At 39.1% G+C, this 18,016-nt stretch overlaps 1 protein-coding gene across 3 annotated transcripts in view; it reads left to right on the top strand.

Annotated features, from left to right (window-relative positions):
- Positions 1-18,016, top strand: part of ctnnd2a (catenin (cadherin-associated protein), delta 2a) — a 328,733-nt gene that overhangs the window by 249,985 nt on the left and 60,732 nt on the right. For all 3 annotated transcript variants that reach the window (XM_084746984.1, XM_084746983.1, XM_084746985.1), the window contains 2 exons: positions 1,853-2,039; positions 16,663-16,780. In XM_084746984.1, coding sequence (XP_084603110.1) covers positions 1,853-2,039; positions 16,663-16,780 — 305 coding nt within the window. The remainder of the gene's footprint in view (positions 1-1,852; positions 2,040-16,662; positions 16,781-18,016) is intronic.

Here is an 18,016-nt window from a genome sequence, read left to right on the forward strand (position 1 = left end):
GGACTCTGTGTGTGTGCGTGTATGTGCGTGCATGTGTGTGTGTGTATGTGCGTGCGTGTGTGTGAATGAATTCGTAGTTTGCATGTGCATGAGTGTGTCACAGCTGACCAACAAGGCCAGTGCTGTCACCGGTCTGCAAAGAGGCATCTGGTATTCCATCTGACAAGAAGGAGGAAAATGTGTGTAGGTGTTGGTGTGTGTGTGTGTGTGTGTGTGTGTGTGTGTGTGTGTGTGCCCATACTGTACATAATCAAGTAGCATGCATATATGTGTGTCCTTGCAGGTGAGAGAGCTATCCTTGTGTACATATGAACTTTTAAGTTTTTCAGCCAACTCGTGGATGTGTGCATATTGTTACATACATCGACTGTATATGTCTGCATATGCTTGGAGTGTATTTGTGTATATATTTGTGTGTTCTCCACTGCACAGTGTGTGATAAATGATGCACTGGGCAGCTGGCATTCTGCCTGGACCAACAAACTAATTAATTTCCTCAGATATCGCAAGTATCAGGTAGATTGTAGAGTCGGATTCCAGAATAAAAGAGTGGGTGGCATTCTCAAAGGTGATAAAAAATGAGGAGTCATTTTCTTCCCACATTGCCAGTCCTGAAGCACCTCCACACTTCATTTGTGATGTCCCACTGCAGTAGAAAGGTCTGGCTGATATCAGTATCATTATGCAGTCAGTTTAAAAAAAAGTTGGGGTTGTTTCTAACCAATGAGAAGGACACGCTTCAACTGCACTGACCTCACAAAAACACAACTAAATGTGTTTCCTGTGACATCTCCAAGAGGTTAATGGAACCATTTGATTTAAAATTCCATAAAATATGTGTCTGTGAGTGATAGGTGCAAGGCTGACAGAGGGAATGAAGAGGCGAAAAAGCAAATTGGAAAAGAGTGCTGTCCTCACTTAGCTGTTAGCTGCTTGGAGAACACAGATCTGACAGGAGCATTGATTGAAAAAGAAAAAAAATGACATGAATCACTCTGTGCATTGTAGGAAAACTATAAGATATAAATATGTAGTTCTATCTTTTTTCAAATTATTTCTTTATTCATCTACCAAACGGTAGAGTACATAGATAAGATAAAATTCTAATAATAATGAAAACTAAAGGGAAATAAAAACAAAATAGTTTAGTATAAATTAAAATAAAATCATCATCAAATGTGAAATATTTTTATGCCTCTACACTGGTGACAGCCATAGACAGAGACATTATATTTCCAGTTGTCTTATTCTTGTAAACACAATATCTTAAGAACAGCATGATGATGATGTAATGATGATGTAATCTCTTCGCTCGGAGAAATATAAACTGATTAGATTTTAGAAGTCAAAGGTCAGTTGTCAACTGTGAGCTCACAAAACACATTTTTGGCTAAAAATTTGAGAATCCATACAAAATAGTTAAATAATAAAACTTCGTACACATATTTAATAGGATGAAGTGATGAGGTGACATTTTACAGCCATATATCAGTTTGGACAGACATGGATGCAACTGGAGTGGTTGACAGAGGCATACAACCACAAGGCAGTGATTAGTTCAGAGTCTTGTTGTGAGATTTATATCACGTACGAAAGCTTTGCCAGAACACAGAAAGATTAGTTTTATACTTTTATACTGATTCCCTCTGTTGGCAAATGGAAAATCACCACTTTTAATTACATTTATATAATAACGATGAGTATTTTTTTCATTATTGCAATTAGCAGACACATACTTTCCAATTTTCTGATAATTACTTTGTGTTTTCTCCAGAACACTCTTTTTAATTATTATGTAGAAAATAAGGCAAAAATAAATGACTTTCATTCGGCATGCGTTTGTTTCTTGCAGGCGTGCTGTGGAACCTGTCGTCATGTGATGCTCTGAAGATGCCAATCATCCAGGACGCCCTGGCCGTTCTGACCAATAGTGTCATCATACCCCATTCTAACTGGGACTCCTCCCCCAATCACCATGATGACCGCAAGCTCCACCTTCATACCTCCCAGGTGCTGCGTAATGCTACAGGCTGCCTCAGGTAAAAGCAGGACACACTTACATAAAATCCTGTCAAGACATATGCATTGTTTTCTTCTTCTCTTTCTTCCCTAATCTCACTCTCATTTATAAGTACACAACAACATGCTTTGTACACATCCTGTGTGTTTTCCACTTTCTTTTTTACCCCTTGACAAAACAGTATATAGACCATTTTGTTGTGTTATTGATTTCCTGCAGACAAACAGTAGTTGCATGCATAATTCACCATGGTTTCATTCAGCTCCACAGTGTACATGAGCTGTGTGTGTGTGTGTGTGTGTGTATGCATACAAAAGTGTGATTCATATAATAATACATACTGAGATTTTCTGTAATGAGACTATTTTATTGTGAGAATGAATCTCCTCTCTTTTGAATCTCCACTGCTGCACGATTATAGATGCATATATTCACAAACTATAAACAATAGTCTGTGCACAGTTGTTTCTCTCTCTCCTTCTCACTCATTCACTCTCTTTCTCTCACTAACTTGTGCTGGTAACCATAGAAACAGCTCCTCCAATTCTACAAGTTCTTTGTGTGTCAGGACTTGTTTTTGGTGCTTTGTGCTTAAAATTTTGTTCATTAGTTGTTCAAGCTGGAAATAATGAAGGACAACTCACAGCTCAACAAACTCAACCATTAACTGACAGAAGTCAGAGGTTCAGTCTTCACTTTTGCAAACTGGAATTGCATTTATTATTTGAAAGATCAGTCAAAATAGCACTGTACACGTTGTGCCGAAGCAGCCCCCTACATGAACTCATGTATCTATTGCAGAGAATCTGTAACCTGTAATCTGTAACCCTGGACATACCCTCACAACCAAGACGAGAATTTAAGTTAAACAAAGGTCAGGTATTTTGGAAAATAATTTTAAACAGATTGTAGGATGAATTGTTAAGGAAGGAGAAACAGGTCTGTTTCTCCTGGTGTCTCAGAAATACTTTGTCTCTGATTTGTTTCAATATTTAAGTTTTAACAATGTTTGTTCCTGTGCTACAGGAAATTAGTGATACTAACAACTAAGTGTTGGCTAAAATGTATATTGTATTAATACAAACTAATCATCTATTCTAGAGTTGATGCAAAAGAACACAAAAAATTACTATTTCAGTTGATGCAGCTCAATTTTACTCAGCGCAATCAAGTGTAATATAATTCATATTCTGAATTTAAAGCTATAATAAGGAATGTTTCCAACAATGTTCAAACGCAGAGCCTGCTTGCTGTTGCTAGCTAGTTGCTAGTTGCCATAACTTTCAGGAAATTATAAAAGACGTCTGCATACTGTATGTAGGACACATTAGAGAGTGAGGAAGGAAGTGGACACACTAAGTCAACTAAATGTAGAATGAACAAAACTTTTATATTACGTCATCCATTAACACGATTTCTGCCATGTCAGATTTTAGAACAACTCCTTTATCTCACACTACTTCACAACGTCATCAAACTACGTCTTTGGTTATTGTGTCAATGACCTTAAAGCCACATTTTCTCTATGACAGGACAACCAACACATCTGCCAGCTTTTGTTAAGTTCCATAAAACTCTCACCGAAAAATCAATTACTTACATTTCACAATTTGCGGTGCAGTTTGACTTTGGTTCGATGTTGAAAACTATTGATGCTGACATTTAGCCTTTGTACGTAGCTGTGTCCTCCTCACAAACACACCACTACAGTTGTGCTTTTTAGTTCTAGCTGCATGTGTATTTGACTACTGTCGTAGCACAGAAGAGAAACTCTGGTCCTTGATCCCATAAACAACATTTGTTCATCTATGTACACACACTCTCACACTCCTCAGAGAGCTGAGACGGTTTAGAAAAAAAAACCCTCCATGTCCAGTTGGCTGTCTCCCTTTGAGCTGTATACTCAATCAACCACCAGCAGCCTCTGGATTAAGCCTCACCCCACTTGCTTTGCAGAGCTCCTCTCAAGCTGTTTCGAATGGTTATCTACAGCTATTGAATGTCTCTCCAAAGCATTTCAAAGCCATTTTGAAGATGTTACAAACAGGTTTTTGTATATACTCACATAATTTGGTGTGTAAGGTGCTACGCTGTGTGCATGTGCATGTGTGTATGCAATTAACATACCAGAGCAAAGGCTCCAGTTGCTCCAGTCATTGTTTGATTTGTCATCACTTTAAATATGAATACTAGCTTATTTTGGTCTTCCAAAATATCCAAAATGTGTAATTGTGAATATTGATTAGCTGGATTCTTTGACTACTGGCTGACGAGTCAAATCTCCTGCCAGTCAGTGAAAAAACACCATCGCTCTCGTCCATTTCTGTCTGTTTGCTGCACTAATGTCCCCCTCAGAGGATCCACTGTATTGTGAGGTACACTATTGCACAACTATTGCTTGCAGTGTCAAGAGTATTGTTTTAATGCAGTTAGAGACAGAGTAGCATAAATACACTTTTTGAAGGTAAAATCCAGTGTAGTTTCTTTGTTATAAACCTCTCTGGCTTTTGATGTCAGCATTCTAATGGAACAGCACAGGAACTGGGCAAGATGATTATATACAATAAGTCAGTGTTGCAAACAGCTGTATAAATCTAATTTACTCAACTAATAGATTTGCATTTGCAATAAATATTATGTTGGGGAAACTTATAATGTCCTGTTTTGGGCTGGGATGAGTCAGATGGAGCGGTGATAATTTAACTCTCGTATTTCTTTGGCTGTTTTGCATCATTGCATCTGCATTTGGGTTGCATTATATTTTGTTTGCCTGTGTATGGATGGAAATTACAACACTTTAGGGATTGAGAGGTTGGTCCAAAGTTATTACCACTGAGATATCAAAAGATATGATTGTTTAGGTATTAAATGCATTAGTGTATAAAACCGAATGCTTGTAAGAGTACAGAATATAGGTGGTTGTGATTATTAATTTGTTCTTCTATGTAATATATATGAAATGTATTCATATTTGCAGCTGAAAGCTGGTGCATCAGAGATAATGAGTTTTTGTATCTTAAAGCTGCATTTTTTGCAAATTTAAAATAAACACATTAATTGGGTTTTATTCGGGTGTTTTTGCTATTTAAAGGCCAAATGAGCTGAAATGGTCTAAGGCAGTGTTTCTCAAACTTTTTATACCACATACTCAGAGAAGATTCTGCTCTCCCAAGTACCATGATTATTGCTGGTTCTAGAATACATTAATGTAGGTTTACTTGATTCAGGACAGTTCACGCAGGAAGCCAGTTTATTGCTAATAAGAAGAAGACTGTTGTCAGCCACAGCCACACTGCCTCCTCAGTAATGTAGTGGATTACTGCCATCACAGTTTTGCACATAATGATTTATGGACGACACTGGCACACACTGCAAATAAATAGAAAAGCTATTCTATTTGGTCCATCTTGGTGTCTATTACTGCAGATTGGAAGAGTTTTCTCAAATGTCACATTTCACTTCTTTCCATATCACGAAGTGAATTCACCTCTACTGCACTGTGGTCGGTGGTAGAAGTCTCACTTATCTAACAATTCTTGAAATAAAGTATATCTTAACATCTTCATGTTCAGATGCCAGCAAGGGTACATTGAAAAGGTTTTTGTCATTTTAGGGAACTGATTTTTTAAAAGTAAAGTGTTGAATGTCATGTAGTATTTGCAAACCAGATGTTGTATAATATGGGAATCAGAACATCTTTGGTGTTTCTTTTAGTTGTTTCTATATCCCAAAGCTTGGTGTATTGCCTTAAACTTTTAAGACAAAGTTATCAGTTTTTGCCAGTAATGTCTGTAGACCTTCGAGTTTCATGTCAAGTTTATTATTTCCTAACTCACTAAGGTGTTTATAGGGCTTAAGTGTGTGTGTGATTGTGTGTGTGTGCGTGCGCACCTCTGAAGATGCAGGGGAAGACAAATGATGCTGTCAGTACACTGCTCCACATTGTGAAGTAGCAGATCGAATTGTAAACGCCGGTAAAGGAGAAGGAGGACAGGAGAGTGGAGAAGAAGGAGGCCAAAAGTTGGAAAGATTAGAACAGAGAGAATGTAGAAGTGGCGAACAATGAGAGGGAGCGACTAACAGGATCTCAAAGAAGGGGAGAGCCGAGAAACAGAGAGTAATGAAGGTGTTTGTGGTGCTCTCCAGGGTTGTTTTCTATCTCACTATCTGTTCTGGGGGGTTAAAGTGACACAAGGCCACAATGTTCAGGGCCCAGTGTACCTCAGCTCAATTTCAGACCTCTCACCTCTCTCATTATCCCTTCACTGTGTGCGCTCGTGTGTCTGTGTAATGCATGAGCGTGTACAATGCCTTTGTGTATCTATGCCTATTTGTTTGTGTGTGTGTGTGTGTGTGTACCTGAGCTTGTATATGGGTGTATGTGTGTGAATCAATCTCAGAAATCACAGCCGGCATGGGGGAGTTGCATATGATAATAGGAATGAACTGGTGTCAGGACATCAGGTGTTTTCGATTTAGGGTGTGTGAGAGTGTGTGAATGTGTGTGTGTGTGTGTGTGTGTGTGTGTGTGTGTGTGTGTGTGTGTGTGTGTGTGTGTGTGTGTGTGTGTGTGTGTGTGTCTTCGTCTTCATGTATGTTAGTGTGCCTATGTGTGCATATATCAAATGTGGGCCAAGCTAATGATGCTGATGGACCCATATGTTGTCTAATCAGGTGGTGGGTATTAACAGCCCTTTTGTAACTCTACACTCTTAGAAATAAGAGTTGCAAAAGGGGTCTTCCTGAAGTGCTAAGATCCTACCCAGAACCATTTGCTTCTAAGGAACCCCTTTTGGATTAAATGGTTTGTCAGGGGTTCTTTGCAGGAAAAAGGGTTCCATTAAAAACCATTTTCAGCCAAAGAACCCTTTGTAGAAGACAGAGTTCTTCAATGATAGTAGAAGTCCTCGAAGAAGTCTTTCGTCAGCGGATCAGCAAAGGTTCTTTGTATCAAAATATGAGGGTTCTCAGGAAAGCCCCCTGGGTGATTTCTAGATAATACTCATGGAATATAACAGGGTTCCCTAAGTGAATCCCTTGATTATGTTCTAGTTAAGAGCCTTGTAAAATTAAAAGGTTCTCGGTCGAACCTTCTGCATGGGTTCCAGATAAAACCCTTAAAATATAAAAGGGTTCTTGTTAGAACACCAAGTGTATTCTAGATGAAAACCCTTGGAATATAAAAGGTTGTCAGTAGAACCTCTTTGGTGTGTTCTTGTTAGCATCCTTAGAAGTTGAAGATGTTCTGGACTGAAGCCCCCATAGAGGGTTCTGAGTGGAGCAATTACGCTATAGAGGGGTTCTCTGTAGAACCTCACATGTTCACAGATGATTATAATCCTCTATGTTGGGTTTGAGGTCGAACTCTCTGAAAGGGTTCCAAATGGAACTGAAAAGGTTCTACCAGGAACCAAAAAAGTTTCTTCTATGGAGCCAACCTGAACAACCCTTTATGGTTCTAGATAACACCTTTATTTCTAAGAGTGTACTCAGACATGCACACACACGCATACACAGTGTTATCGAGCCAGACACAAGGTCTCCTGTGGAGGGGTTTCCGTATCCTCCATTCAGGGGCTGTTTATCTCCCTGCAGGTTGCTGGTTTAAAGCCAAGCTAGAAAAAAAAAACTGTGGCCTCCATGCTGTACCCACTGTTTGTATATACGTGTGTGTGTGTGTGTGTGTGTGTGTGTGTGTGTGTGTGTGTGTGTGTGTGTGTGTGTGTGTGTGTGTGTGTGTGTGTGTGTATGTATTTCTGCAGTCATCAGCATCACACACTCATAAACGCTTTCAATTTGTTTCCTTTCAGACACCCACAGATGTGGGAGAGCAGTGGGATGAGTTATTAGATGAATCAAGAATAAGGAGTGTGTGGTCACGAATGACTTTGTTTCCATATTTATTTCATTGATATTAAATGGTTTGTATGCATGTGTGTGCCATCTGGTGATGACCCTCTGCTGCCTGTGCCCTGTTCACACACACACACACACACACACACACACACACACACACACACACACACGCACGCGCACACACACTATCACACACACAAACAGTCCGACACTTGTGCAGAGCTACCACACACCAGCTGTTTGAGACAAAGTCATTTGTTCCTTGAGCAACATTAGAGAGCCATCTGTCCGAGAGTCACTCACGTTCACATCTTTCAGCACATGTTGCATGAATCTTCAAACAAGTAAAACTGTAGAAACTGATCAACATGTGATTTGTTCAGAGACTTGACTAATTTCCTGAAATACACTGTTGCACCATGGGGAGGAAAATCAATGTCGCATGAAAAATGTATAACTTTTCAAGTATCTAGTACAGTGTAATTGGAGAAAGAGAAGTTGAGCTCTGCTGTGCTTTAATGACTTCTAATTCCGCTCCTGCAGATACCTTGAAGCTTGTTAGTGAACTTCTCCTCACTTAGGTGTAGATGCTACTTTTCAGAAAATATGAATGTGTTGTTAACCATTGTATGCAAGTCATAATACCCTTCAGGATGTTTTTACTGTGATTACATATACTTTGGTCCCAGTAATTATGGTGAAATGATCTCCTTTTGTTGGTATAACTGCAAGGATACAAGCATGGACAATTGTTGTATAATGAGATTTCAACATAGTCCACTCTTTGATTGATTGGATTGGCTGACAAGATAAAATAGAAATATATAACAAACTAAGGGGGAGTGCTGAGGAGGAATTGAGCGGGCTCACAGCCTGAGAGAAGAAGCTGCTTTTCAGTGTGGTGGTGCAGCAGCGGGTACTTCAGTATCTCCTGCCAAGCAGCAGAAGTGCAAGTACCCCACCTCCCCAGTATGACTGATGCTGCTCAGTAGATGGGCACGAGTGATGTTCTGAGTGGTTTTAATGCCTTGCTGTAGAGTCTTCCGGCCCCAGGCTGTGCACACTCCATGCCGGTTTGTGATGTTTTCAGTCAGGATGCTTTTTATTGCTCCTCTGTAAAAGTGAAGAAGAACTTGGCATGGGAATTTTGTCTTCTTAAGTTTCCTTAAGAAATACAGCCCTATAATGGTTTTTGTCACATTGGAACAAATCAATCAATCAAAGGAGATAGCTTGTGGCCTAAAAGTGTGATGATAAAAATGTTTGACAGGTTTCTAGACTGAATGCAAACTTTAAGTAAAGCGCATAACCTTTATACAAGTGTAGTAAAGCAGTGGTCAAAAAGAGAAGGCCACGCAGCTCCAATGTATAACTGTGAATGACGTCTCCTTTGAAAGAAATGATTCCTCCGTGCGTTGGCTTAGCATTGGCCTGATGTTATTTATTGAAAGAGAAAAGCTCAAGGTGTTTTCTAACATTAAATACAGTGGATTCATCATAGATTGAATTGTCATTTAAAGAGCATGTTAAAAAAACACTACCATCAAATTCAACCTAGCAAATTTTAGGCATATATGACTACACCTAACACGTGGCAGCAAACCTTTTTATGCATGCTATGATATTTTCTCACATAACATACTGGTTTACAAGCTGGTCACAAACAAGCACAGCAACTCTGAAATCAATTGAGTCTCTTTAGAAACAAACTCTAAAAATGCTTGGCAGAAAGACCAACAGCCAACATCATTGCCACATAATACCAAAGTACAATTTATCTCATTTTGATAGTTTCAAACATTTTGCAGATGCTTGCCTCATCTTTAAGGTTTTACACAGGCTTGTCTGTGATCTTAAGGGTATATATTGACCTAGAAAACTGATTTTTTTTTCTGCTTACAGAGCTGTGCAGCAGTGCCCACATGTACCAGGATGCATTGCACGTGAGCTTTGTGACTTCCAAGCCCGTGATTGCTGTGTAATCACCACTCTGGCCTATAGCTATTACTTTGTTGGCCAAAACATAGCGTTCGGTGATAAGATCATCTAGCATGCCCTCTGGCTACCCAGCGGCAGACACGAGAAATCCAAGCTGAATTAGTCTGTAGTTCTTCCATACAGCCAGTGACATAACTGGATGTAGGAAAAACAACAGATTTTGAAGCAGAATAGTAGCACTGAGCTATTTATTGCTTCAATTGACATCATTTACCATCAACACTGACTAGACATTCACATGAAAAGTGCAGAAGTTTCCCTTTAAAAGTGTTAATTGACAAGGTGTTTTATCTTTGCCACCTCAGCTACACCTTGTTTCATTTATTTGTTTCATTGAAATGTCCCATTAATGCACTGAATTCAGTTAAGTCTCAGTCTTTTCATTCCTTTCCTTATTTTTGTTCCCATTTGTTCCAAAAAAGACATCTTTTTTACTTTCTGTACTTTTAATGGTGCTTGCCCAGCAGCACTCCAATAAATATTTTAATTTGTTTTTAATTTGTTTCTCTGAAAGAGGGCTCATGCCACAACACAGCCGCACGTCTCTCCATGTGTCCTCCAAAAATTTCTCATAAGAATAAGCCAAATGTTGTTTATCACACTTCAGGAAGATAGAAATTAATGGATATTACCATTTAATAGCAAACTTTACCATGAATAGGATGAGCACACAATGTATTTGTCAAAACATTCTGGGGGAAATGGCTTGCTCTTTAGCACTGGCACGAATGGCACTTTCCTCTTACTTAACTGCAGCTAAAATAACAATGTTAAACTCTGAATGGGATGTTTAATCAAGTTCTGTGTCTTTTTGCTCAGTAGGTAATTATTTAACGATGCAGGCTAATGACTTAGACTGAATTAATGAGGAGTGACATCAGATAGGATGAAGTGTAAGCCTGTAATGGACTCGTTAAATAGTAGAGATTACCAGTTAAATTTAAGGGCATTCACAGACACACACTCACACTCACATACACAGAAACACACACACACACACACACAAGTAATTGGAAAAACAGCATGTAGGTATTCACAAGCCCTCTTTTAGCAGTGTTTTTAGAGTTCATGCACACACACACACTCACATTGCTTTAAAATGTCACCTCCCATACTCATCCTTCATCTTCTCATGACATATGCCATCTCTCTGTCTCTGTCTGTCTCTGAGTGATAACCATATGCACAGATTATGTTACCAGGGTCCATGAATCCCTTATGTTAGAGTGAGGAAGCTGACTCAAACAAACAAGCCAGCACTATCAAAATATTCTGTGATGCAACACAGCAAGATGTGAGAATGCCTGAGGACAAATTACACCCAGAAAAAAAAGTTATCAGGCTATTTTCTGCATAAGAAATCCTGGCCTCACTGTGTTAGTCAGTAACTAGCACAGAAGGAAGGGCGTGTTGCAGAAAGGCACAATATCTCATGCTTCATTACAGAACCACTTGACTAACAAGCACATGTGCACAGGCAGCAAGCACACATGCACACAGATATAGGCACACACGCACATTTACATTATGTTTTGCATGTGCACGAAAAGACACACACGTGTGGCAGTGTTCAACTCTTGTCGGCGGAACAGCTGAGTACAGGCTTTTCCAGGGCTTTGTGTCCAGACAGACACAAGCAATTAACCAGCGCGTAACAGGCAGCCAGTGTAGTTATGGACAAGACGTAATGCATCATCAGAATAATTTTTATTTCTAGAGATTCAAAGATTGCACAGGAATTTGCATGACATGCCAATAAATCACAGTGTGATAGAAAAGCTATAAAACTAGAGGGACCTTGAATGTGTCCTATATGCTCTATAGTTTCTAATATTTTGGAGCATTAAAGTGTACAGAATTGCTTTCTGTTTTACAACTGTCAGTGGATTCCATTGTGATGTGGCCTTGATTATTGTTAGAAGAAATCAGTCAAAAAAAAAAATTAACCCTTCCTAGACCTTCCTTAAATTGATGCACCTCTTGCAGGGATGTCATTGGTCCATGATTATAATTTTTAGTCAGAAATAACATGGCTGTTCTGAAAATTTAGGATTTGTATCTTTTATTTTCAACGTTCTGTGAATACAATTTGGGCAAGAAATGTGACACGTAGTTGTAAATTTGAGCTTCTACACCTGGACTGAAAGCATTAACACCAATTCTTCAGCAGTTGTGTCCAGACTTATCTTAGCTGGGTATACACTGTGCAGGTTTGGGCTGTCCCACACAAAACATATGAAAGAAACGTGGCCATATCATATCCTATCATATCTGACCTCTTGTCACTGCCCCTCAGCGACTCATTCAGGCGCATCCGTTAGTGGCTGAAAGAAAGGCACCAGGCTTTCAACTGACGTCAGTGTAAAGCCAACCATGGCTATATAACACGTACCAGGCTTTCAGTGTTGTATAAAGAGGGAGAGGTCTGCATATACACGAGGTGGTTTGGAAGGATGGTTCAAACAAACACAGGAATTTCACCCAGGAGACTGGGGTTCTTGTCCCCTGTGAAACGAAAACATTATTAAAAGTTGTAATGTTATATGCTTCACTTGACTTGTGTTGCAAGTCGCTTTAATGATGTCATGTGACATACGTAACAAAACGCACTTATTGTTACCCCAAACAAGGTCATATCCTAAACCTTACCAAGTAGTTTTGTTGCCTAGACCTACCCAAACTGTGACCATGTCATAATATCAACCACTTGTTAAGAAGGCTTTACCTCTTGCTTCAGCATAAGATGCCAGGAGCAGTGGCAAAATGTCAGTATGGGACAAATTGGGATTAGTATGGGTTGCTTTGGTCGTGGGTCTAAAACGGTAGTCCTACGTCACACTGAGAGAGAGCTTCAAAGATGGTAATTTTCACGGTCTTGCGACCAAAGATAGGAGGGGACAAAATTCTGACTGTGTCAGAAATTTAAGATGACCATCTCACAGTGTGGCTGCTGTTTCGACCAATGTCTACTAACCAACCAACAGGAATGCACAATGTACACTTAATTCAGTACTTAATGTTACCTCAAGATCTTTTTGCAAAATAGGCATCAACAGCTGGCATCTTTTCCCTTGCCATGAATTCTTTGGATTTTTTTCCATACCCATAAATACCATTACTGCAAGGGCCCCATTCTTGCTTTAGCTTTCTTGTTTACCACTACAGAGGCACAGATGGATGACATTTTCTTGTATACTGACTCGTGTCGTAGCCTATGATTCAGTAGGTGTACTCTCATTCAATCTACATATATCAAACTTGAAGTCATTTATTAGATCCATGTTGCACAGTGTGGCTTGCAATAAACTTATAAGACTGCTTTTCTCTTAGACTCTTTATCTACAGAAAGAGAAAGCAAAGAAGTAATTCATGCTCTAGTTAAGGCTCTGTCTGCATGATAGTTTGATAGAGAGAGATTTACAATAGAGACACAGGAGCTTTCTAAGTGTGAGTGTGAAAGTGTTCAAGTCTCACATTTTTACCATTTTTTAGTTAAGAGCTTTAAATTCTTGTCCAGTCTAGTTGGAAAGAATGGCGTTTCCAGGTATACATTGTGTCTTGACAGTGTAAATCAATGCAGGCAAACATCCCCCATTGTGTGGAAGTTCTCTCAGTTAAACATTCATGTTGCACAGCCAGGTGCCGTCGCCTCCACCCATGGTAAGGCATCAGATAAAAAAACTTGATGGAAATCTCAGTAGAAGTCAGCATATTCAAGGCTGAGCTTTAAAGCAATAAATAATCCAGCCGCTCTCACCAGCCCACCTCCTGTCTTTGGTGCTTAAACATTAGTCAAGGTGAAGTGTTTTCACTGTTCTGTTGTTTTATATCGACTTGACAGAGAATTGTGTCTCTGCTAAGCGGGTTTTCCATCGTGTGCTTGTTTGCCCATTAGCATTCAAAGCGGGTGAAAATGACTTGACCTTCTCTTGGAGGCGGAGAGCCGTGAACGCGAAGTTTTAATTGAGTTCTTGTGTCTTCCCCCTCTCTCTCTTTTCTCTCTTTCTCATCAGTACAATAAATGATTGACCTCATCTCATAGACCGGTGAAACAGCTGTGATCTCTTCATTATGCCAGCATGATGGATGAACTTATTCATTCATGCCATCGCTCTGTCTCCTTGTTCATACCTCTATTAAAGCTTTTTTTTTTTTGACATTTCGCCTTTATAGAAAGATGTTACCAAACTTCAGTAATTACTTTTGTTAATTCTTTTGATTTCTTACTCTGTTTTGCCAGTTGTCTGCAGCCGTATCCCTTTATCGGAGAAGATAATGGAGGTTCATTGCATTGCATTGTTCTCAAATAGTTCAGTATTTAACAACCAGTCAATACATACTGAGACAGAAAAGCCATGGTTGTATATTCACACAATTGTATTGTAGCTTAAAGCCCTAATGGAATAGTATGATGACACTGACATATTTGCAAACTCAGTTCATTATTGTCCCTTTTTCAAAAGTCAACCAGGTAGTACTGCTTTTTGGTTTGATATTTTTTTATGTTACAACACAGCTACTGTTAAAGCTACATAATATCGCATAATAATGAAATGCAGTGAAGAGAGAGGAAAAAAAAAAACCTGGAGGGCTTATTTGAAGCCTCCACCTAATAAAATTTTCACTAACTTATTAGGAACTCAAAAGCGCAGAAAAATACAGAACAGTACAGAAAATATTGTAGTATATAATATATATTCATTATATCCTTCTTTTAAAATATCCATATTGGTCCAGAACATGTGTTTTTGTTTGCACATTTAATAATTAATGCTGAATGTGCACCAAATGTCTGTTTATGAGTTGTGAAAAATAATGTATAATCTTTTAGAAGGAGCAGATTTTTACAACAATTAAATTGAGCAATATGCTAACCAGCAACTTCCTCCCCAGCCACGAGGAAGCTCAGGCAGGCTGCAGGAAGACTACAGGCATAATTTGACAATAACAAGCGACAATGAGTTATACACTGTAAGTTGATCAGCTGTTTATAACAGTCACTTATCTGTCAATGTAAAAATAAGTCAGTTTTTCCAAATTCAAAAGCCCACTGCTCCGAATATACACTCTGGAGTTGGAATTTGGTGACTGTTTTCTACCTGACTCCATACCTGCCTGTTTGATCACTATCAGATATAACAGCTGGGTTCTTAGCATGTAGTCTAATGTAAGTGGAAAGGTGGTTGAGGCTCTGGGCAGTAACAGTGGCACAATGTGGTGAGCCAAAGAGCAGGATGTCTGACTTTTGAGCCAACCAGTAAAATATTTAGTAAGCTAACAAGAAGGTGTAACACAAAGTCAGTTTGCATCCCGCAGTGATAAACTGGCCCATTCTCAGTTAGAAGCAGCGTAGAAAGTAGTCCAGAGACAGCCGTGCAGTTTTAAAATCACAATGAGCTGTTCATGGTCATGCTTGCCAATAGTTGTAGCTTCCAATATGGCCACTAGTGGATGTACTGTAGTAAATAACCTCAAAACGTCTACACAATCATCCACTTAAGTGTACCTGCCTCTCCTGAGCAATGTATCCCCATTCTACAACTACCACTACACTGATAGTGACAATATTGTGTAATATAACAATTTTAGAGGACATCACTGTCTCCTTTCATTGTCACTGTAACTGAATTGATAAGAATTGATTTTGCAGGTTGTGACTATGTTGAGGAAATGCATTGAGCAGTTGTGACAATGACTTTTTAAGACTGTGTGTGTATCTTTGTGCATAGATACACACATACCACACTGCTCGTTATGGCTCTAACTTGATTTCCCTAAAAGCTGTCTACAGCATGATACACACGCCGCACTCACTTAGAAGCATTTCTTGCTTTTGTATTTCGGTTACATCTATTTTTGAGCAGGAGATTGGGAGAATTCAAAGAGCTGTCTTCAGAAATTTTTTAAGAAAAAAGCTGTGTGTAAAGTAAAATATTCACATTTTAGAAGCTGTTTTGTTGTAGTAAATATATCTTTTCATGGGTAAAGTTATCAATTATATACAGTTTTTCATTGTGTGTGTTCATATACATTTGTTTACATATATTGTATATTAGAGTGAAAGTGTTAGTTCTGATGGGGATTTGTGGGAAATACAATATTCAGTCTAGCTTATGCTGCACACCTCAGTTTCATATTTATTTTATTGACACAGGCAAATGAGTCAGTGTCTGGTACTGAGTGTCTCTGTATCACAGACAGCTCCATGTTGAAACCCAAACAAATCCAACCCAACACCACCCACCTGTACCTCCAGTTCAATTAAAACTGTATTCATTATTCTGGTGCATCATATTGGCAAAGCTGCTAATAATAAATGGAACAATATTGTCAAATTATCAAAGCAGCGTTGGTGTGAGTGTTGGCTGTGAAGTTCAGGCACCAACTAAAGCAGCTTTTTTCCCCATCTCTCTCACTCTTTCTCTCTCTCTCTCTCTCTCTCTCTCTCTTTTTTTGGACTCAAGTCAAGTGCTTTAGATTGAAGCGAGCCTTCAGGGCATAGATTGAGATGTATCCAGAATTTTAATGTTCCCTTTTCAATTGTTTAGTTTAGGGAGAGCTGCCAGGTTCCTCGGTATCTGTCTCTCACGCTCTCCCTCCCTCTCTGCCTCTGTCTTTCCTCTCGTTACCAGCTTCCTTTTTTTTTTCTTTCATCCGTCTTCCTGTCTTATCTTCCCTCCTCACCAACTCTCTTTCTTTCTCCATTTGTTTTTCCCTTTCTGTTTGGCAAACACAGACACATGCACACATACTCTGACCGGTATTCTCTGCGTGTGTGTGCGTTGCAGGAATGTAAGCTCTGCAGGTGAGGAGGCGAGACGAAGGATGAGGGAGTGTGACGGCCTGACAGATGCTCTTCTCTACGTCATCCAGACCTCTCTGGGCAGCAATGAGATCGACAGCAAGGTGTGTGTGTTTGTGTGTGTTTAACTGAATATCTTAGATTGTGTTGATGTAATGTACTTACCTGCATACATGCATATATTCATTCATGCTCATTGTGTTTCCATCTTCATCCATTGTGCTTCATACTAAAACCCACAAGGCAAGATTATCATACAGTAAGGTTGGGCTTCACTAACAAGGATTATTTAATCATGGTTTAACTTTAAATTATCACATTTATTTAACTAGCTTAAATAAAAAAAAAAAAAAGATTTAAACCTCAAGTTAAAACTTCTCTGTTGAGCCATCATGAGTAGGCTAACTCAGCTGACAGACTTTTTAGTTTCCGAGCAAACAATATAACTTTTTGTTTTTGTTTTTTGTTTAATGATGCATCTCTTCTTTCATTCACTCCAGTTGGTAATTCAGCCAACAAGTGAGAATTTACTCTCTGGCTACTCAGAGCCAAATGTTAACGTGGTCCCCCCCTCTTTATACTTAATAGCTAGGTCCCAACAGCATCCTAATTTATTATTTATTTATAATTAGGTAAGCAAGCATATCCTTATTGATTAAACTTATTTTCAGTTTAGACCAGTAAACTTGGATTTACTCAACTCAGATTAATTTTTAATTGTGCAACACAGTTTTGCTCCATTTTAAATCTGATTTTACTCATTTTAAACAGGATTTTGCTAAACTCCGATGGCACAACCCAGTCTTAATGTGAGAAAGAGAGCATAAGAGAGAAAATCTTTGGAAGACACAGATGAACTGGTAAAATCTTCTCACTGCACAGGAGGTGAAAAATATAAAAAAAAAAATCAACAATGAGTGAACCTCCTTTCGCAAGGAAGAATAATTTTAGTTTCCAAGGAGAGTGCAGCTCATCAACATGTTTTATTTAGGGCAAATTAAAGCTCTTAAATTCAAAGTGTTGCAACACTTCTTGCTGCCAAATGAGCTTCGCCAGCAGTCAAAGTTGAGCGGGTTTATGTTCACTTTGTGTTTTTCTGCATGAGGACATGTTCATGTTGTGTGTTCATGACACAGTATGTGGGGGCCAGTCAATACTACATAAACAGTGTCGTGGATGGCTGACTTCTCAAGGTCTCCCTGTCTCCCAGCCTCTCTAAATGGCTGTCCTTAATCACTGTTTAACCGCCCGCCCCTCTTCACCATCTGACTGCAGTCACCAGAGGAGGACTGCTCTGCTGTCACCACAGTAACAGAGGCTGATTGGCAGGTGAACCAGCA

This window comes from Lutjanus erythropterus, chromosome 21 (assembly GCF_056507025.1).
Source record: "Lutjanus erythropterus isolate fLutEry1 chromosome 21, fLutEry1.hap2, whole genome shotgun sequence".
Lineage (NCBI taxonomy): Eukaryota > Metazoa > Chordata > Actinopteri > Lutjaniformes > Lutjanidae > Lutjanus > Lutjanus erythropterus.